The following is a 23,205-nucleotide window of genomic DNA, read 5'->3' as shown; positions in this document are numbered from 1 at the left end:
GTATATGTATCATGTCATATAATTACCTATATGCTGTTGTTAATATATTATAGGTAACGTTTGTGGGGAAAAAACTGCCAAAGGTATTTTTTTTTTATTAATATATGTACATGTGAAAAATAGGCCATTGTATAATTTACAGTGTGTAATAAAAATGGACTGTCACGCCCCACTGATGCAGCTCCTTCCACACACAACACACACACACACACAACACACACACACACACACACACACACACACACACACACACACATGCACACAAACACACACACACACCGAAACACATCGAAACACACACACACACGTTTACGTTTACCAAGCTATTAAAATGATAAACCACCCTCACACACACACGCACGCACACAAACACTCACACACACACACACACGCACGCACGCACACAAACACACACACACACCGAAACACATCGAAACACACACGTTTACGTTTACGTTTACCAAGCTATTAAAATGATAAACCACCCTCACACACACACGCACGCACACAAACACTCACACACACCCACACACACAAACACTCACACACACACACACACACACACACACACACCGCACGCACACACACACACAGTCCTGGTTGCTGTTGCCATGGAAACACACTGGCTGCTGTATCGCCTGCAGGAAATAAAAAAGGAAGGGAGAAGATGGATTATGCTTATGTGTGTGTGTGTGTGTGTGTGTGTGTGTGTGTGTGTGTGTGTGTGTGTGTGTGTGTGTGTGTGTGTGTGTGTGTGTGTGTGTGTGTGTGTGTGTGTGTGTGTGTGTGTTGGAGCTCTTATCTCTACATCAACACTGTTGCCATGGAAACGGTATAATGAGCCTGAAGGTGCAGGACACAAGTCTGTGTGTGTGTGTGTGTGTGTGTGCGTGTGTGTGTGTGTGTGTGTGTGTGTGTGTGTGTGTGTGTGTGTGTGTGTGGTATGTGGTGTGTGTGGTGTGTGTGAGGACAGTAAGTAACAAACCTTCAGTGAAATGTAAACGTCTTCATGTTTCAGTGTGTGTTCAGCCTCCGCCACAAAACGTTTTTCATTTCCACACTGTCCTATATAGAAAATGATCATAAACGCCAATCTGTTCAGGTGATTTGAGCCCTAAATCCAGGACATTTAAAAACCCTGCCGACTCTATTTTATCCTGAAAACTGAGCAGAAGTGTTTTATTCTGAACGGGAATTCAAAACAAAGACTTTTAAAAACAGTGAAACGGGTGATTTTGGATTATATCAGAAAATAATGCCCGTGGCCAACAATGTTTGGCTATAAAGGAACTACAGCACGGTCACATGACTTCACGTCACCACCGCTAAGCTAAAGGAGGCTAATGTTGGGCTATAAAGGAACTACAGCACGGTCACATGACTTCACGTCACCACCGCTAAGCTAAAGGAGGCTAATGTTGGGCTATAAAGGAACTACAGCACGGTCACATGACTTCACGTCACCACCGCTAAGCTAAAGGTGGCTAATGTTAGGCTATAAAGGAACTACAGCACGGTCACATGACTTCACGTCACCACCGCTAAGCTAAAGGAAGCTAATGTTGGGCTATAAAGGCACTACAGCACGGTCACATGACTTCACGTCACCACCGCTAAGCTAAAGGTGGCTAATGTTGGGCTATAAAGGAACTACAGCACGGTCACATGACTTCACGTCACCACCGCTAAGCTAAAGGTGGCTAAAGTTGGGCTATAAAGGAACTACAGCACGGTCACATGACTTCACGTCACCACCGCTAAGCTAAAGGTGGCTAATGTTGGGCTATAAAGGCACTACAGCACGGTCACATGACTTCACGTCACCACCGCTAAGCTAAAGGTGGCTAATGTTGGGCTATAAAGGAACTACAGCACGGTCACATGACTTCACGTCACCACCGCTAAGCTAAAGGCGGCTAATGTTGGGCTATAAAGGAACTACAGCACGGTCACATGACTTCACGTCACCACCGCTAAGCTAAAGGAGGCTAATGTTGGGCTATAAAGGAACTACAGCACGGTCACATGACTTCACGTCACCACCGCTAAGCTAAAGGAGGCTAATGTTGGGCTATAAAGGAACTACAGCACGGTCACATGACTTCACGTCACCACCGCTAAGCTAAAGGAGGCTAATGTTGGGCTATAAAGGAACTACAGCACGGTCACATGACTTCACGTCACCACCGCTAAGCTAAAGGCGGCTAATGTTGGGCTATAAAGGAACTACAGCACGGTCACATGACTTCACGTCACCACCGCTAAGCTAAAGGCGGCTAATGTTGGGCTATAAAGGAACTACAGCACGGTCACATGACTTCACGTCACCACCGCTAAGCTAAAGGAGGCTAATGTTGGGCTATAAAGGAACTACAGCACGGTCACATGACTTCACGTCACCACCGCTAAGCTAAAGGAGGCTAATGTTGGGCTATGAAGGAACTACAGCACGGTCACATGACTTCACGTCACCACCGCTAAGCTAAAGGTGGCTAATGTTGGGCTATAAAGGAACTACAGCACGGTCACATGACTTCACGTCACCACCGCTAAGCTAAAGGCGGCTAATGTTGGGCTATAAAGGAACTACAGCACGGTCACATGACTTCACGTCACCACCGCTAAGCTAAAGGAGGCTAATGTTGGGCTATAAAGGAACTACAGCACGGTCACATGACTTCACGTCACCACCGCTAAGCTAAAGGAGGCTAATGTTGGGCTATAAAGGAACTACAGCACGGTCACACGACTTCACGTCACCACCGCTAAGCTAAAGGAGGCTAATGTTGGGCTATAAAGGAACTACAGCACGGTCACATGACTTCACGTCACCACCGCTAAGCTAAAGGAGGCTAATGTGGGGTGTGATGACGTTTAGTCGTCTCATTTAGACACTTGTTAGTAACCTCCATCTGCTAATCCACCAGTGGGGTATTTACTGATGTATTTTATGCGGGAGAACAAAATGTTAAAATATCTTCAGCTTGCGTTAACCACAGACCTTATTTCAGGATAATAACCAAAAACACATGGAAAACCATTGACCTCCAGACCAGGGGACAGGAAGTGGTTAAATGCTGACTCATGTCCAGGTTTTAGGACTCATTCCTGCACCACTCTAGGTTCACAGTCTTCAAGTCTTATTACTCATGTGTCCTTCGTTAATTTGAGGTTACTTCAACACGAGGAAATCTTTTATTCCAGACGCTTTACCATCATGGCTTTACGATATGGTTCCCGAAGAACAAAGATATTAAATATGGATTAACACTCTAAAAGCAGCAGCATGCAGATACCACAGAAACTGTGGGCCCGACATGGATCCTGGATGTGAACTGGTTCAGAGGAAGTTTACGTCTTTATTAAAGATTTCCTTTAAGTGTCCTCGGGAGGCCGAGGGGGGAAATCTCCCGCAGACTCTGAACATCTCACAGCTCTTTAATCTCTCAACTTTAATTGGACTGTTTAACCCGAGGCCCGGTGGGACCAAGAACTGCAGCTCGCTTAAATTACTGTATGGAGAAACTCCAATAAGAAATTATATTCAAACTGAAGAGACGGGCGGAGATATAAAAGTGAAGCTTAGAGAGGAAATGAAAAGCAGAGGAACATTTAGAGACTCCAGTGTTTCTCTTCTCAGCTTTAAATACCCAACATTTGATTCTTCAGCTCCTCTCGCATGGAGACACTATTACTGTGCACACAAGATGCTAACTTGGGAAACGAGAGATTACGTTTTACACTGAGGGAACTAGCTCGTACACACACGATGCTAACGTGTACTAGAGACCAATTTGTACCTACAATATATATAATAAATGGACTGTACTATACACGTATTTATCCAGTCTACGACCCCTCAAGGCGCTTTACATTCACGAGTCATCGTTCACCCTTTCACACATATTCATACAGAGCAGTACTACTTTTTGCTCAAGGAATATAGCAATCACACACACACACACACACACTTGGATATCGGGAACAATTCTGGGTTAGCGGTACGTCCACACGGCAGCGTCGCGTGCTTCAACGGAGACGCTTCCCAGTCACTTTGAATGGGGTGACGTCATGCTTTGCCGAACTGCATTGTGGTTTCGTCGCGTCGCTTTGCCTCCGTCGCTCGCTTCGAAAGTTGAGAAAAGTTCAACTTTTCAAGCGTCGACGGAAGCGCCAGCCAATCAAATCAGATGCCAGTACAAGCTCTAGCCAATCAAACCGCGTGCTTGTGTGTCTGGGGCGGGAGATTAATTTGATTGGTTGTTGGTCGAACGCCAGACACGGCCACAGGCAAGCTTCAACGCGACGCTGCCGTGTGGACGCACCGTAGTATCTTGCCCTATGATACATCGTCATGTTGACTGCAAGGGATCGAATAACAACAACCTGATTGAAAGAAGACCGCACTCCCTGACAGCCAGAGGGAAATACAATGTGTCTTCCCGACATATCTGACATAGCTTTAACAACATGCACCACCAGGCAGCAAGAGGGCTGTTTACGCCCATGGCTGATGAAATGAACCGTGTATAGGTGTCTACATAAAGAAAAGCCCCGCCTCCTCTAAAGCACGTCGAGTTGGAGTAAGTCATTATAGTATTAGGTCGTAAATTAGCTTAGTTACTGTTAGAAATTAAAATCAATGTTTTATGGCATAATGTACCTTAAACATACCGTCAGTTGAAATGCTATTTTATTCTGGAAAAACCCCGAAGTTCTCAATACCAAGCTTTTATTCTGAAAATCCGTCATGACGACATCCGGGACTACCGCCCATTAGTATCATTAAAGTGGCTATTGACGCCGTTAACATGTATTACATATAAAGTTATGGAAGAGATAAGGAGGAGAAAAGGCAGGTGGAAGTAAGCAATGAATGTAAAATGTCGGAATCCTCTGTTTAACGCGATATCGGACACGAACGAGGGGGGAAGTCCCCTGCGTCACTACAGCTCCCAGAGAGGAGGCGCGAACAGCCAGAAGCGGGAAGGACGAATGCTTGTAAGCGCTCTTCTGCACGGCCATCAGAGGGAGAGGAAGCTGCAGACTTTCTCTCCAGACTGAACAATATCCTGCTTGTAACATTACCGCGCTTTTATTAATTAAAGTACCAATTTTGAACCTTCTCAGAGACTCCATTTAGTCTCCCTTTTAAGCTTCTTACCTGGACGCGAGAATAACGAACACAGCATAACATTACTCATTAGTATTGAATGCTGAATTATTACCTTAGAAACAGGAAAACAAAAAGACTGTTGTGACAAGTATAACTTCTGATCAAGAATAGCTTTTAATTTTGCATTTTCATCGTATGACCATCGAGCATGCATCCACCCTCCAGTCTGTTCTTACAGATAAACTTTTTTTATAGCAGCAGTTTTTTCTTTTAAACATTTCCAGTCACAAAATGCACAGATTCAAGATAAAAGAGGCTCCATGTTTTTACATTCAGATGGAAATGTCTCAGGATCATTTATCTGAGAGATGGACACACTGTGGACACATGCAACAACACGGACACGTTAACATCTCATCAATATTTCATATCACACAAAAACTCCTCGAAGTCTTTCACTGAATGTTTTTAGGTTTCTTGCAGCTCCTGTTTACGACCGCCGATCGGTGCGAACGAACAGCAACGGGCCGAAACTCTTCCATCACGAGAAACACGCTGCCGCTTCAGAAAGGATGCAGAGATAACAACCCACATGTTCCTGTACACATGAAGAAGCATGGGGACACTAAAGAGTGACGCACACAGCGGGGGACCAGGGGACACTAAAGAGTGACGCACACAGTGGGAGACCAGGGGACACTAAAGAGTGACGCACACAGCTGGAGACCAGGGGACACTAAAGAGTGACGCACACAGCGGGAGACCAGGGGACACTAAAGAGTGACGCACACAGCGGGAGACCAGGGGACACTAAATAGTGACGCACACAGCTGGAGACCAGGGGACACTAAAGAGTGACGCACACAGCTGGAGACCAGGGGACAGTAAAGAGTGACGCACACAGCTGGAGACCAGGGGACAGTAAAGAGTGACGCACACAGCTGGAGACCAGGGGACAGTAAAGAGTGACGCACACAACTGGAGACCAGGGGACACTAAAGAGTGACGCACACAGCGGGAGACCAGGGGACAGTAAAGAGTGACGCACACAGCTGGAGACCAGGGGACACTAAAGAGTGACGCACACAACTGGAGACCAGGGGACACTAAAGAGTGACGCACACAGCGGGAGACCAGGGGACACTAAAGAGTGACGCACACAGCGGGAGACCAGGGGATACTAAAGAGTGATGCACACAGCTGGAGACCAGGGGACAGTAAAGAGTGACGCACACAGCTGGAGACCAGGGGACACTAAAGAGTGACGCACACAACTGGAGACCAGGGGACACTAAAGAGTGACGCACACAGCGGGAGACCAGGGGACAGTAAAGAGTGACGCACACAGCTGGAGACCAGGGGACAGTAAAGAGTGACGCACACAGCTGGAGACCAGGGGACAGTAAAGAGTGACGCACACAGCTGGAGACCAGGGGACAGTAAAGAGTGACGCACACAGCGGGAGACCAGGGGACAGTAAAGAGTGACGCACACAGCTGGAGACCAGGGGACACTAAAGAGTGACGCACACAACTGGAGACCAGGGGACACTAAAGAGTGACGCACACAGCGGGAGACCAGGGGACACTAAAGAGTGACGCACACAGCGGGAGACCAGGGGACAGTAAAGAGTGACGCACACAGCTGGAGACCAGGGGACACTAAAGAGTGACGCACACAGCGGGAGACCAGGGGACAGTAAAGAGTGACGCACACAGCTGGAGACCAGGGGTAGGTAATCAGAAGACATGGAACCCAGTAAATACACGTATACACCGTGTATTTAACATATACTGCACCATTTTATGCATTTTTCAGATTTGCTAAACTGACATCAACGACATGTTTGGTCTGTAAAATGTCCAAAAGTAAAAGAATGGGAGATAAATATCCCAAAGTCTCCACATTTTATTATATTTTGTGTGTTTCTGGTCCTCCTTCAGTCGAGACGGTGGAGATGACGGATGTGTCAGGACGTAGAACATTGAGCCAGGTTCATATTCTTGCTTCATGTTGTTGACATATTAGAGTCAAAGGTTTGCACAGAGCGATATATCTTTGTGTTGCGCCATCAATCAGAAAACACTGCATTAAAGAAGTCATGTCCTGCATGTTGTTGCAGTGTGATATAAATAATGTACGGGCTTTCAGATTACTGCAGTTCAACAAACAGAGACATTAACGACGTGTTGAAAATGTCCGAATGGGAGATAAATATCCCAAAATCTCAAAATGTTATTATATGTTGCGTGTGTTTGTGGTCCTCTTTCAGTTGAGACGCTGTCGGATGCTTCCGGAAAAGACCAAACACTGGATGTCTTTCGGTCGAGACACTGATATTAACGGGGAAACCCTGCAGGACACAAATGCCTCGTCTCTGTTCCCTCTCATTTGGGAGTGATGACTGATTATTATCAGTCCCCTGGTCTCCCAGCTGTGTGCGTCACTCTTTAGTGTCCCCTGGTCTCCCAGCTGTGTGCGTCACTCTTTAGTGTCCCCTGGTCTCCCAGCTGTGTGCGTCACTCTTTAGTGTCCCCTGGTCTCCCAGCTGTGTGCGTCACTCTTTAGTGTCCCCTGGTTTCCCAGCTGTGTGCGTCACTCTTTAGTGTCCCCTGGTCTCCCAGCTGTGTGCGTCACTCTTTAGTGTCCCCTGGTCTCCCAGCTGTGTGCGTCACTCTTTAGTGTCCCCTGGTCTCCCAGCTGTGTGCGTCACTCTTTAGTGTCCCCTGGTCTCCCAGCTGTGTGCGTCACTCTTTAGTGTGCCCTGGTCTCCCAGCTGTGTGCGTCACTCTTTAGTGTGCCCTGGTCTCCCAGCTGTGTGCGTCACTCTTTAGTGTCCCCTGGTCTCCCAGCTGTGTGCGTCACTCTTTAGTGTGCCCTGGTCTCCCAGCTGTGTGCGTCACTCTTTAGTGTCCCCTGGTCTCCCGGCTGTGTGCGTCACTCTTTACTGTCCCCTGGTCTCCTGGCTGTGTGCGTCACTCTTTAGTGTCCCCTGGTCTTCCAGCTGTGTGCGTCACTCTTTAGTGTCCCCTGGTCTCCCAGCTGTGTGCGTCACTCTTTAGTGTCCCCTGGTCTCCCAGCTGTGTGCGTCACTCTTTAGTGTTCCCTGGTCTCCCAGCTGTGTGTGTCACTCTTTAGTGTTCCCTGGTTTCCCAGGTGTGTGCGTCACTCTTTAGTGTCCCCTGGTCTCCCAGCTGTGTACGTCACTCTTTAGTGTCCCCTGGTCTCCCAGCTGTGTGCGTCACTCTTTAGTGTCCCCTGGTTTCCCAGGTGTGTGCGTCACTCTTTAGTGTCCCCTGGTCTCCCAGCTGTGTACGTCACTCTTTAGTGTCCCCTGGTTTCCCAGCTGTGTGCGTCACTCTTTAGTGTCCCCTGGTCTCCCAGCTGTGTGCGTCACTCTTTAGTGTCCCCTGGTTTCCCAGGTGTGTGCGTCACTCTTTAGTGTCCCCTGGTTTCCCAGGTGTGTGCGTCACTCTTTAGTGTCCCCTGGTCTCCCAGCTGTGTACGTCACTCTTTAGTGTCCCCTGGTCTCCCAGCTGTGTGCGTCACTCTTTAGTGTCCCCTGGTTTCCCAGGTGTGTGCGTCACTCTTTAGTGTCCCCCGGTCTCCCAGCTGTGTGCGTCACTCTTTAGTGTCCCCTGGTCTCCGTTGTGTTCTGAGCTTCTTCAGCGTCTGGTTTCTGCAGCTTTCAGTAGACGCTGCCATGTCTCCTCAAGTTGCTGAATGTTCTCTAAACGCTGCATGTGCTGCTGGAGATGTTTCTTCATGTGGAACCTTTGGGTTTTTATATCTGCATCGTTTCTGAAGCTGCAGCTTGTTTCTCCCGATGGAAGAGTTTTTTTAGTGTGTGCACCCATCGGCCACCTGTTGTATTTCTGTGAGTTTCGAGCCACAGTGAGGACAAAATAATCACATTAAAATATTGAATATTCTGTTATATTACAACACTTGCTTTGGAAATATTACACTTATTTTTAAATGTTTAGTTACTTATTTTACATTAAACTCAATCTTCAAAAAAATATTAATCTCATATTTTCTCCTTAATTTCTTTACTTATTGTTGTTTGAATTTAAAAAAATGTATATTACAGTTTTCGGGAAGCTTGTATACTATGACTGTTTTTTCCGCGCTTTAAGAAACTCTGTATGTTTGTTTTTAAATTCTGAATATGAGCAACATATTTAATTTAAATATTTAATCTCATGTCGGTCTTTAATAAATACACCCAATCAGATTCACACACAGAAACGCTCTGAACCAATCAGAGGGCAGCACACACACGCGCACACACACATGCTGAGAATCACTATAGCAACCAACCATGACAACAGCAAACGTCCAATCAGAGCCTTTGACTCAGTCTCCATGGAAACGCTGCAGCTTCCTGCTTCTGGGGGTTCAACACTGAAGGTCCAGCGCTCAGAAATCAGACCTGATTTTAAATCCTCCTGGTTCTTCCGGATGAATCCTCCAGTGTCAGGGAGGTTCCTGGTCTTCAGGTGGACAAAGGTGTTTCATTGCTGAGAGGTGAATTCACAGCAGCCAATCACCTTGCTGCTCTTGCTGCGTAACTTAAAGGGGACCTATCATGCAAAATGCACTTTTGTACGTCTTTTATACATGAATATGTGTCCCCGGTGTGTCAGGGAACACAACCCTCTCTTTTCCTCCGTACCCAAATCTCTAAAAACGGAGCTGCAACGGAGCTGATTATTATTAGAATTGTTCTCACGTCAGAAAAGGGGTGCTCCGCCTACATGGGCAACTCTCCACTTATCAGGGGAATGAGAGACCGCTCGAAAGCGCTGGAGACGCTGTAGTACATATGCCAGGCCTGTAAGTGGCGCTGTAGCCACAGAATCAGCCCTTGCAAAAACAGGGCTGGAAAAGAGCAAATAGAGCGAAATGAGGCATGGCTAAAACGCAGGATCCGTTTGGTATTTTGAAAGAAAAACTTCACAGACATGTTTTATATAGGTATGGCACAATATATGTTTCAAACATAGCATGATAGGTCCACTTTAAATTAAATCAATATTTAGATTTATTTGCAGCAAAATGTCCCTTTTTATGCAATCTGATTCCCACCGGCGCTAACAGAGAGAAATGATAACCTAGATTATCAGATTAACAAGATTATATTCACAGCCATCATTATATCATTATAATTCAGTTTTGCCCAATACTCATATCTACTGAACTCAGCCTGAACGCACCATAGATGTGTCAGAATCACATTTCCCCAGCTGCTAACAGCTAAAGGCTATTAGCTGTTAGCTGCTAGCCTTTAGCTGTTAGCTGCTAACAGCTAAAGGCTATTAGCTGCTAGCCTTTAGCTGCTAACAGCTAAAGGCTAGCAGCTAACAGCTAATAGCTAACATTAGCTAGCTCTCCTGCAGATTTAAACATGATTTTGTTATTAACATGATGTCCTATCAGAAAGAATCAGGTGTGCCCACTGATGAGTTCTTGTGACATCTATACTTTGCATATTTATTCATATTTATATGTCTTTAAATCCTCCCACCTTCTGTCATGAGGAGGTTAGAAAGCAGCAGCACAGAAACGCCTCAACTTATAATTATTTTTCACCGTTTGTTCATTGTTCTGCCTCCAAAGCCACGTTCAGACCTTTGCACGTGGATCATAACTATCAGCCGTAAAATAAATCCCAAAGCAGCAACACTTTCTGTGCCTGTTTGTGCTGTATTCAGTCACAGAGCAGCAGGCGACCCTCGCCCTGCTCACCACCTCTCTGTGAATTCACCTCTCAGTTTCCTCTCTGCAGTTTGTTAAAGCAGATCTTCTCCACGTCTGCATTACGTTACGTGCAGCACAACACAGAGCCATTCATTGTGACTCTGATGGAGGCTAACAGACCCCCTGTGGCTGTTAGAAAACTGATCCTCAGTCACTCAATGTGATGTGTTGAGAAGCCTCCGAGTGTTGGAGGGAAACTGTAAAACCACACAAAGCTCAGCACTGCTGGAAGTCCAGTTTGAAAGTAAGGTGTGGCGGCGGGGAGTGGTCAGAGCGCCGGGACAGCTGATCAGAATCAGGCATGTGGTAACCTGGCTCTGGTCTCTCTTAGCCAGCAGGCTGGATCGTGGGAGGGAGTCTGGACCGCCGAGACAAGAGCTGTAAAGACCCCGGACCGTTTAAGTGTTTTTGTGTTCGTTGTTATTTTTTTGCTGCAATAAACCGGTTTTGTTTCCCCCTAAAAATCCTTCTCCTTCCGTCCTGTCCCTGCGCAGGCGCCACTGTGAGCCCCTCCGCTCACACGCAGTTTAAAAAGAACGGAAGGAGAAGGATTTGGGGGAGAAACGAAACCGGTTTATTTCAGCAAAAATAATAACAACGAACACAAAAAAGCGTAAACGGTCCGGGGTCTTTTACAGTTCCGGACCCAGCCTACTGGCCAAAAGATTCACACACAGAAACGCTCTGAACCAATCAGAGGGAAGCACACACACACACACACACACACACACACATGCTGAGAATCACTATAGCAACCAACCATGACAACAGCAAACGTCCAATCAGAGCCTTTGACTCAGTCTCCATGGGAACGCTGCAGCTTCCTGCTTCTGGGGGTTCAACACTGAAGGTCCAGCGCTCAGAAATCAGACCTGATTTTAAATCCTCCTGGTTCTTCCGGATGAATCCTCCAGTGTCCTCCCGGACCCAGCCTACCGGCCAACAGAGGCCAGAACCAGGTTACCTGCATGCTTTATTGAGAGCCTAATAGAGCGGTGCACGAACGAGTCCTAAAACCCGGAAGTGAGTCAGCATTTCACCACTTCCTGTTCCCTCGTCTCTGAGCCAATGGGATCTCTCCATAGGATTTATAAAACTATCTGAACTAAGGTCTGAGGTTGAGACGCATTCAAGAGACGGATCACGTTTTGTTCTACGACATTAATCCATCAGCTGGTGATTTCTGAAGAGTGGACGTGTCTGAGAAACGATGGTTGTTACCAAGCGGCTGAACAGGACTACAGAAGTCGTGGAGGCCGTCGTACGTCATTACGCCGAACACGTGAACACTCCTCTGAGTTAGTTTCTGTTCTGCTTGAAAGCCAGTCCCTGCCTCCTGCAAAGTGTTCAGACAAACGCTTCAACTCGTTCCATCTAGAGTCTGTAGTTTGAATCTGGATCTGAAGTCGGCGTGACGTTGAAGTCGTGCGGCTGGACTCGGCTGTAGCTCCTTTATAGCATAACGTTAGCATTTAGCTTCTGGACATTAGATTTATGATTCAAACATGATAAAAGTAGACATGTGGAGATGATCCGGCTGAATCAAACAAGTTCGTTTCCACAGGTCTTGTTTTTTACAATAATCCCAATTCCCATGGAGAAATCCCGTTGCTTCTTTGTCGAGGGAACCAGCAGCTTCCTTCCGGGTCGGCCTACAAAAGTAAGTCATCACTGCACCGCTCTACTGCCTGACTCTGATCAGCTGTCTGGTCTCCCATCACTCCACGGCGCTCTCACCGCACCCCGCTGCCACGTAAGGCTTTGTTTTGAAAGGTTCTACTCCTTGAACCTGCGCCCCTGCAGACTCTTGTAATAGTTCTCCTGCTCCGTCTGGTTCCTGATCTCTCGGTCCAGCAGAACCAGAGCCGTTTTGCGTCTCATGGCCATTTCCCGGCGCTGAGCCTCCACAGCGATCTCTCTCTGAGGATCAGCGCCCGGAGAAGCCGAGCGATGAGGCCGAAAACTGCTCCCGTGAGCGGAGGAATCGCCTCTGGTCAAGCTGTTCAGATCGTAGGAGTCTCGCGGGTCGCTTGGCCTCGCTCCCCACTCCCATGGGTTACCGTTTCCTGCGAGGGGCGGGGCTTGCAGAGGGGACGGGGCTTGAACTACTGGATGATGCGGGGCATGAGCGTCAACAGTGACAATACCCGGATTTTCTTTATGTTCGCGGTAATGCGGCGACTCGTTGGCGTTTGAGGAGGAGGAGGTGGAAGTGGTTTCGGACGACTTTTCCCCCGAAGAGGTGGAAGAAGAAGGGAGGAGCCCCTGCTGTTTGGACATGGCGATGACTTGCATTAAACGAGGTTGATTGGAGCGATTCGACGCCTCGCCGCCACTCGTTTTCTCCCGAATTGAGAGCCACTTCGCCCGAGTCAAAGCGCTTTTCGGAGACACTTGAGGCGCCGCTGCTTCTTGGATCTGCGGCGGGCGGGGAGTCGCCACAGCTTTGGCGCCAACTGGAGGCGGAGTGGGGTTATTGCGACTGGACGGCGCCCTCACGGAATGAACTGGGAACACGGGGGTTGTTGAATCATCCGTCCCCACAGACGACCCCACCTCCGATCCTCCGTCTTCGCTATTCTCCCGTTCCACTTCATCCCGAACGCCTCTCATTTCCAGCGATTTCTGCTTCCACTCTGACACCAGTTGCTGCGAACGCATTGGATCGACCGGCCCCTGCACCGCTTTCAAACGCCTTTGCACTGGTTGCACGGGTTGCACTGGTTGCACGGGTTGCATTGGACCTACTTCCTCCAGGAAACCGTCCACGTTCATGCTGCTCCTCGGCAAGGTGTTGCTGAAGGTGAGCATCGTTTCTTTGCCCATCGGGCTCCGAGGGGCCAGCAGTTCCACGTCCACGCTGGCTCTCTTCAGACTTTCCCCCGGAGACCCCTGCAGGGACGTATCCATCCCAACTCTGGGTGCCGGGGTCGCAGTGATCTCGTCGTTGCTCTCGGATGCCGAGGCGGGACCTTTGTTGTAGACGGACTCGTGTCCTCGCTCCGTCAGCGCTCGAAGGGGATCTTCTTTGGGCGGTGGTGGAGGCGGGGCTGGGATGACATCATCAGAGGACTTGAAGTTGGCGACAGCGTGACAAGCCTGGGGACAGAAACATCGTCTTAATGTTTGACCGCATGACAAACATACAGACACACACACACACACACACACACACACACACACACACAAATAAATCTTGATGTAGAAGAGACATGAAGAAGAGGGGACACATGTTGATGTAGAAGAGACATGAATAAGAGGGGACACATGTTGATGTAGAAGAGACATGAAGAAGAGGGGACACATGTTGATGTAGAAGAGACATGGAGAAGAGGGGACACATGTTGATGTAGAAGAGACATGAGGAAGAGGGGACACATGTTGATGTAGAAGAGACATGAATAAGAGGGGACACATGTTGATGTAGAAGAGACATGAAGAAGAGGGGACACATGTTGATGTAGAAGAGACATGAAGAAGAGGGGACACATTTTGATGTAGAAGAGACATGAAGAAGAGGGGACACATGTTGATGTAGAAGAGACATGAAGAAGAGGGGACACATGTTGATGTAGAAGAGACATGAAGAAGAGGGGACACATGTTGATGTAGAAGAGACATGAAGAAGAGGGGACACATGTTGATGTAGAAGAGCTTGAAGAAGAGGGGACACATGTTGATGTAGAAGAGACATGGAGAAGAGGGGACACATGTTGATGTAGAAGAGACATGAAGAAGAGGGGAGACATGTTGATGTAGAAGAGACATGGAGAAGAGGGGACACATGTTGATGTAGAAGAGACATGAAGAAGAGGGGACACATGTTGATGTAGAAGAGACATGAGGAAGAGGGGACACATGTTGATGTAGAAGAGCTTGAAGAAGAGGGGACACATGTTGATGTAGAAGAGACATGGAGAAGAGGGGACACATGTTGATGTAGAAGAGACATGAATAAGAGGGGACACATGTTGATGTAGAAGAGACATGAAGAAGAGGGGACACATGTTGATGTAGAAGAGACATGAAGAAGAGGGGACACATTTTGATGTAGAAGAGACATGAAGAAGAGGGGACACATGTTGATGTAGAAGAGACATGAAGAAGAGGGGACACATGTTGATGTAGAAGAGACATGAAGAAGAGGGGACACATGTTGATGTAGAAGAGACATGAAGAAGAGGGGACACATGTTGATGTAGAAGAGACATGGAGAAGAGGGGACACATGTTGATGTAGAAGAGACATGAAGAAGAGGGGACACATGTTGATGTAGAAGAGACATGAGGAAGAGGGGACACATGTTGATGTAGAAGAGACATGAGGAAGAGGGGACACATGTTGATGTAGAAGAGACATGGAGAAGAGGGGACACATGTTGATGATAAAGGAGTTCCCGTCTCACCAGATAGGCGGCGATGAAGGCTCCGATCATGAACCCCACGTAGACGTCGCTCGGATGGCTGCGGTGCTGCGTGATCTGGGTCAAACCCGTCAGAGCCGCCGCGATCGCAAACGCAAACACCAGGACCGGCTTGAGCAGCTTGGTGCTGTCGGAGATGGTGGCGTTGAAATACATCTGAAACCCAGACAGGTTTGAACACCTTAAGATTAGAAGTGGCTTGGCGTGGCAGCAGCAGGAAAGGACACGGCTTTGAACACTGGAGAAATGACAAGACTAGGAATAAACAATCTGAAATGTAAACGTCTCAAATCGAAATCAAATAGCATTAAAAAAGTGAAATGTGGAAATCGAATGTACGGTAAGAAAATATAAGCAGGATAATATGTATACATTAATCGTGCAAGGAATTGATTATTAAATATTAGATTGACACTTACGTACTATTCATTATTTACTATTTTGTTTGTGTTTTCATTTGTTTACTGATTCCTACTTTCATTTAGTCTTTATTTATTACAAAAGTCTCCGTATCTTATCTGCGTTTCTATCTCCGTCAAAGTGAATATTAACATGTGTGCTGCATGGTTTTAAATAAAGTTGTGTTGGTTTGAAACGAGGCTCACTCACAGAAACATAGACAGCAGCGAAGGCAGACAGAGTTGCATGCTGGGAAGGGAAGGTTTTCCTGTCAGGAGAGAACAAAGAGTGACTCGATGCAAGGGAACAGACATTAACACCATCACTGAGAGACCCAGTGAAAGACCCTCTAAAACACATCGGGGCTCGACTGCATGTGATGTGAGGACCGACTGCAGCACAGAGGGCTTCAGTCGGGGGGCGGGAGCTCGGCTAAATGCTGCCGTGATGAACCGCCACGTGCCAAAACCAAATGTCTGGGGGCGTGGTCATTATTCTTTAGAGTCACTGCGTGCCTATTGGTTGGAACACGATCCGTGTATCCATCACTTCCTGGTCTTCTCTAAAGAAGAGGGACCAATGGAAACGTTGTCATGTTGCCGTTGGTCACCATGGAAACATTCATGAGCTAACAATGACATTATTGTTCTATTGATATAAAGGGAGGTCAGGTACTCTTTAAAGCAGCTGCTAGCTATGGGTACTTTCTACTGAAGTACACTTCAAAGCCTCTTTACTTTCACTTGAGTAAAGAAGTTAGTCAGTACTTCTACTTTCACCAGAGTATTTTAAACACCAGTATCTGTACTTCTACCTGAGTAAAGGATGTGTGTACTTCTACTTGAGGAAAGGATGTGTGTACTTCTACTTGAGTAAAGGATGTGTACTTCTACTTGAGTACAGGATGCGTGTACTTCTACTTGAGTAAAGGATGTGTGTACTTCTACTTGAGTAAAGGATGCGTGTACTTCTACTTGAGTAAAGGATGTGTACTTCTACTTGAGTACAGGATGCGTGTACTTCTACCTGAGTAAAGGATGTGTGTACTTCTACTTGAGGAAAGGATGTGTGTACTTCTACTTGAGTAAAGGATGTGTACTTCTACTTGAGTACAGGATGCGTGTACTTCTACTTGAGTAAAGGATGTGTGTACTTCTACTTGAGTAAAGGATGCGTGTACTTCTACTTGAGTAAAGGATGTGTACTTCTACTTGAGTACAGGATGCGTGTACTTCTACTTGAGTACAGGATGCGTGTACTTCTACTTGAGGAAAGGATGTGTGTACTTCTACTTGAGTAAAGGATGTGTACTTCTACTTGAGTAAAGGATGTGTACTTCTACTTGAGTAAAGGATGTGTACTTCTACTTGAGTACAGGATGCGTGTACTTCTACTTGAGTAAAGGATGTGTGTACTTCTACTTGAGTAAAGGATGCGTGTACTTCTACTTGAGTAAAGGATGTGTGTACCTGTACTTGGGTAAGGATGTGTGTACTTCTACTTGAGTAAAGGATGTGTGTACTTCTACTTGAGGAAAGGATGCGTGTGCTTCTACTTGAGGAAAGGATGCGTGTACTTCTACTTGAGTAAAGGATGTGTGTACTTCTACTTGAGTAAAGGGTGTCTGTACTTCTACTTGAGTAAAGGATGCGTGTACTTCTACTTGAGTAAAATATGCGTGTACTTCTCCTTGAGTAAAGGATGCGTGTACTTCTCCTTGAGTAAAGGATGCGTGTACTTCTACTTGAGTAAAGGATGTGTGTACTTCTACTTGAGTAAAGGGTGTCTGTACTTCTACTTGAGTAAAGGATGCGTGTACTTCTACTTGAGTAAAATATGCGTGTACTTCTCCTTGAGTAAAGGATGCGTGTACTTCTCCTTGAGTAAAGGATGCGTGTACTTCTACTTGAGTAAAGGATGTGTGTACTTCTACTTGAGTAAAGGGTGTCTGTACTTCTACTTGAGTAAAGGATGTGTGTACTTCTACTTGAGTAAAGGATGTGTGTACTTCTACTTGAGTAAAGGGTGTCTGTACTTCTACTTGAGTAAAGGATGTGTGTACTTCTACTTGAGTAAAGGATGTGTGTACTTCTCCTTGAGTAAAGGATGCGTATACTTCTACTTGAGTAAAGGATGTGTGTACTTCTACTTGAGGAAAGGATGCGTGTGCTTCTACTTGAGTAAAGGATGCGTGTACTTCTACTTGAGTAAAGGATGTGTGTACTTCTACTTGAGTAAAGGGTGTCTGTACTTCTACTTGAGTAAAGGATGTGTGTACTTCTACTTGAGTAAAGGATGTGTGTACTTCTACTTGAGTAAAGGGTGTCTGTACTTATACTTGAGTAAAGGATGTGTGTACTTCTACTTGAGTAAAGGATGTGTGTACTTCTCCTTGAGTAAAGGATGTGTGTACTCATCTCTGAAGGGAAGCCTCCGGTGTGGGAGGAGCCTCACCTGGCGGCCATGATGGCGTGTTGGTCCGTGCCTGAACACACGTCTCTGGTGATGTAAGAGTTCCTGTCGCAGCCGGCCAGCGTGTAGTTGGGTTTACAGACGGTGAGGAAGAAGGGAGCGTGATACCCTGTGGACAGCTGGATGATGTCCGTCAGCAAGGCCGTCGCGCACAGGCCGAACACATGCACACCTGAGAGAGACAGACAGGGACAGAGGAGAGGGACAGGTGCTGAACATCTGGGAGAGACAGACAGGTACAGAGGAGAGGGAGAGACAGACAGGTACAGAGGAGAGGGACAGATGCTGAACATCTGAGAGACACAGGTACATAATAGACAGACAGACAGGTACAGAGGAGAGGGACAGGTGCTGAACACCTGGGAGAGGCAGACAGGTACCCACAACATCACCTGTGGTGTCCCTCAAGGATCAGTTCTCGGCCCCACCCTCTTCACACTCTACATGCTCCCCCTTGGCTCTATCACCAGCCGACATGGAGTATCATTCCATTGCTACGCTGATGACACCCAACTTCACCTCCTCTGCAGCCCTGCCTTCACCTCCTCTGCAGCCCTGCCTTCGCCTCCTCTGCAGCCCTGCCTTCACCTCCTCTGCAGCCCTGCCTTCACCTCCTCTGCAGCCCTGCCTTCGCCTCCTCTGCAGCCCTGCCTTCACCCACACTCACTGCCTGCCTGGAGGAGATACGGCGTGGATGAAGCAAAACTTCCTGAAACTCAACAGCTCCAAGACCGAAGCCATTATAGTTGGCACCCCACACCAGGTTCGGTCATCCACCATCACCACCATCACCTTCTCCGGCCAGGACCCTCTCCTCAGCAGGACACTCCCCTCTCCTCAGCAGGACACTCCCCTCTCCTCAGCAGGACACTCCCCTCTCCTCAGCAGGACACTCCCCTCTCCTCAGCAGGACACTCCCCTCTCCTCAGCAGGACACTCCCCTCTCCTCAGCAGGACACGCCCCTCTCCTCAGCAGGACACGCCCCTCTCCTCAGCAGTCACCAACCTGGGTGTTAAGATGGACGCCCATCTGACCTTTGAGGCCCACATTAAACAGCTGTGCAAGAACTCCTTCTACCACCTCAGGAACATCGCCTCACTCCGCCCCACACTCACTCTGCCTGAGGCTGAAAATCTGGTCCATGCTTTCGTCTCCTCCAGGCTGGACGACTGCAATGCATCCTCATCGGGATCCCTCACAGAAGCATCCAGAAGCTCCAGTACATCCAGAACAGCGCTGCTCGGATCCTGATGAGGGTGCGCAAATATGATCACATCACCCCCATCCTTAAAGCACGACACCGGCTCCCCGTGGAGCTGAGGATCCAATTCAAGGTCTCCGTCCTCACCCACCAGTGTGTCCTTGGAACTGCCCCTCCCTACCTCAAGGAACTCCTCACCCCCCTTACCTCCTCGCGGACCACCCGTTCCAGCAACTCCAACCTCCTCAAACCCCCCAGGACTAAGCTCCGTGCTCTGGGGGACCGGGCCTTCTGCTCGGCTGCCCCCCGTCTGTGGAACGCTCTCCCCGACCGCACGAGACACCTCAGACCGTGGAGGCTTTTAAAAAAGGCCTCAAAACCCATCTCTTCAAAAGAGCCTTTGCCGAGACATTTTATCACCCTTTTATTTTATTTATTATTTTTGTATTGCTTTTTTTAATTAATTCTACCGTGTTGTGTAATGTTTATTTATACTGTTCATGCTCACTGCTTGTAGCACTTCGGGATTTGAATTCAAATATGAAGTGCTTTATAAATGGAACCCATTATTACTGAACTCTGTACACCTGAGAGAGACAGACAGGTACTGAACACCTGAGGGAGACAGACAGGTACTGAACACCTGAGGGAGACAGACAGGTACTGAACACCTGAGGGAGACAGACAGGTACTGAACACCTGAGGGAGACAGACAGGTACTGAACACCTGAGGGAGACAGACAGGTACTGTACACCTGAGAGAGACAGACAGGTACTGAACACCTGAGGGAGACAGACAGGTACTGAACACCTGAGGGAGACAGACAGGTACTGAACACCTGAGGGAGACAGACAGGTACTGAACACCTGAGAGAGACAGACAGGTACTGAACACCTGAGAGAGACAGACAGGTACTGAACACCTGAGGGAGACAGACAGGTACTGAACACCTGAGGGAGACAGACAGGTACTGAACACCTGAGGGAGACAGACAGGTACTGAACACCTGAGGGAGACGGACAGGTACTGAACACCTGAGGGAGACGGACAGGTAGAGGAGAGGGACAGGTACATAAGAGAGAGACAGACAGGTACAGCTGAGAAAGAGAGACAGGCAGGTACTGAAGACCTGAGGGAGACAGACAGGTAGAGGAGAGAGACAGGTACTGAACACCTGAGAGAGACAGGTACATAAGAGAGAGACAGGTACTGAACACCTGAGGGAGACAGACAGGTAGAGGAGAGAGACAGGTACTGAACACCTGAGAGGGACAGGTACATAAGAGAGAGACAGACAGGTACAGAGGAGAAAGACAGACAGGTACTGGACACCTGGGAGAGACAGACAGGTCTCACCTACGAAGCGCACCGTCCTCCTGAGGAAGGAGTTGAAGTTGCAGCCTCCAGCGTTGATGCTGCCCTCCGGCCGGCGGAGCCTCAGCCGGGACTGCAGACAGTAGATCATCCCCTCCACCAGCATGATCTGAGCGAAACAAGCGCACCCTCAGTGTGAGGGTGTGTGTGTGTGTGTGTGTGTGTGTGAGTGTGTGTGTCTGTGTGTGTGGGTGTGTGTCTGTGTGTGTCTGTGTGTGTGTGTGTGTGTCTGTGTGTGTGAGTGTCTGTGTGTGTGTGTGTGTGTGTGAGTGTGTGTGTCTGTGTGTGTGGGTGTGTGTCTGTGTGTGTCTGTGTGTGTGAGTGTTTGTGTGTGTGTGTGTGTGTGTGTGTGAGTGTGTGTGTCTGTGTGTGTGGGTGTGTGTCTGTGTGTGTCTGTGTGTGTGAGTGTTTGTGTGTGTGTGTGTGTGTGTGTGTTGTGTGTGTGTGTGTCTTCTGTGTGTGTGTGTGTGTGTGTGTGTGTGTGTGTGTGTGTGTGTGTGTGTGTGTCTGTGTCTGTGTCTGTGTGTGTGTGTGTTGTGTGTGTGTGTGTGTGTGTGTGTGTGTGTGTGTGTTGTGTGTGTGTGTGTGTGTGTGTGTGTACCGAGGCAGCGGGCCCAGCGAAGGCGAGGCTCAGCAGCATCAGCATGGGGATCAGCTCGTCTCCGGAGTCGACGTACGGCATGCTGAGCTCTCTGTCGTGACATCTGAACCCGACCAGCGCCGGCTGCACCACGTCCGTCAGCTCCAGGAAGTACAGCGACACCATAGAAGAAGCCACGATGGGCAGCTGTGGAGAAGACACCAAGATGGAGACACCAGAACAAGAAGAAACACACATTCAGACCTTTGAGGAGAGTCAAATGAAACTTTATTGTCAGTGTGTCAGTGGACAGACAGAGGTCCGTTCTCACAGGTCGTCCACGCAGAGGATAACTACACACGTGTCCTACCTCCACGAAGTAGAAGCACGGCAGCAGAGTCAGACTGTCCTTTGGAGGCTTCTTCTTTATCATCTTCTCAGAGTTCATCATCATCCTGATCGACCTGCACACACACACACACACACACACACACACACACACACACACACACACACACACACACACCACACACACACACACACACACACACACACACACACACACACACACCACACACACACACACACACACACACACACACACACACTCACACACACACACACTCTCACACACACACACAGACACACACACACACACACACATACACACACAGACACACACACCGACTCAAAAGGTAAATCAGTCATCCACCAATCGGTTGGTGGTTTGATCCCCGGCCCCTGCAGTCAACATGCTGATGTGTCCTTGCAAACATTGTGTGTGTGTGTGTGTGTGTGTGTGTGTGTGTGTGTGTGTGTGTGTGTGTGTGTGTGTGAGAGCAGGTCGTGTGTGTGTGTGTGTGTGTGTGTGTGTGTGTGTGTGTGTGTGTGTGTGTGTGTGTGTGTGTGTGTGTGTGTGTGTGTGTGTGTGTGTGTGTGTGTGTGTGTGTGTGTGTGTGAGCAGGTGGTGTGTTACATATCAGTCTCAATGTGATGCTGGCATGCAAAGCGTTTTATAATCACTCCGTTTACAGGCAGACAGGTGAGGGCCTGCTGCAGTCATTAACACACACACACACACACACACACACACACACACACACACACACTGCAGCTCGGTGCGGACCGGATGTCCAGGGTTTTATTGTCTCTGATTTCAGTTTGAATAAATGAGTCAGAGGATGCAGCTCTGCAGAACCCACACACACACACACACACACACACACACACACACACACACACGGAGACACACACACACGGAGACACACGTGCACACGCATATGCACGCACCTTTAATTCCCGTCACGTTTCTGCAGAACCGGAGCCGGTACCGGACCCTCTCGCTGGTTGTCCCGGGTGACAGAGGCTCGGTGAGAACCGGTCTGGTTCCGTTAGCCCGGATTATCCTCCCAGAAAACAAGAGCTGCGACCGATCGCTGTTCAACAGCCGCTCTGCTGCTGCACGGCGCGTGTGTGTGTGTGTGTGTGTGTGTGTGTGTGTGTGTGTGTGCGCGTGTGTTTGGAGGTGTGTGTGTTTGGAGGCGTGTGTCTGTGCGTGTGTGGAGGTGTCTAAAGCCTGTCAGTGTGTGTGTGTGTGTGTGTGTGTGTGTGTGTGTGTGTGTGTGTGTGTGTGTGTGTGTGTGTGTGTGTGTGTGTGTGTGTGTGTGTGTGTGTATGGCAGTAGATTACTGCCTCCAACACGAATGTCAGCTGATTGGTGCAGACTGCATACATTCATTAAACAAATACAATACAACATATTTTTACGAAATATAGATCAACATCACAAAGACTGGGTTTAAGATGTTTTCCTTCCTGCTGATGAACAGTATGTTTTCCTGTCATGGAGACCCTCCCTCAGACAATACCAACACA

The 23,205-nt window shown here is 48.1% G+C and overlaps 1 protein-coding gene across 1 annotated transcript; it reads right to left on the bottom strand.

Moving 5' to 3' along the window:
- Positions 1–11,344: 11,344 nt before the first annotated feature.
- On the bottom strand, positions 11,345–22,835 carry LOC117440619 (phospholipid phosphatase-related protein type 3-like). The gene is made up of 8 exons (XM_034076857.2): positions 22,621–22,835; positions 21,701–21,794; positions 21,352–21,537; positions 20,733–20,859; positions 18,156–18,345; positions 15,912–15,969; positions 15,285–15,458; positions 11,345–13,978 (listed from the first exon to the last, which is right to left on the bottom strand). Exons 2-8 carry the CDS (start codon positions 21,782–21,784, stop codon positions 12,656–12,658), a joined length of 2,142 nt encoding a protein of 713 aa, XP_033932748.1. The 5' UTR covers positions 21,785–21,794; positions 22,621–22,835; the 3' UTR covers positions 11,345–12,655.
- Between the last annotated feature and the right edge of the window lie 370 nt (positions 22,836–23,205).

The sequence above is a fragment of the Pseudochaenichthys georgianus genome, unplaced genomic scaffold, assembly GCF_902827115.2.
Source record: "Pseudochaenichthys georgianus unplaced genomic scaffold, fPseGeo1.2 scaffold_1072_arrow_ctg1, whole genome shotgun sequence".
NCBI classification, from domain to species: Eukaryota; Metazoa; Chordata; class Actinopteri; order Perciformes; family Channichthyidae; genus Pseudochaenichthys; species Pseudochaenichthys georgianus.
This window is presented reverse-complemented; position numbering and strand designations above follow the sequence as displayed.

Coding starts and splice junctions, on each gene's coding strand:
- LOC117440619 (XM_034076857.2), bottom strand. CDS start 21,784: ATGATGATGAACTCTGAGAAGATGATAAAGAAGAAGCCTCCAAAGGAC. Junction 21,538..21,700: donor CGTGCTTCTACTTCGTGGAG/GTAGGACACGTG, acceptor TCTTCTCCACAG/CTGCCCATCGTGGCTTCTTC. Junction 13,979..15,284: donor CCTTCATCGCCGCCTATCTG/GTGAGACGGGAA, acceptor TTCTGTCCCCAG/GCTTGTCACGCTGTCGCCAA.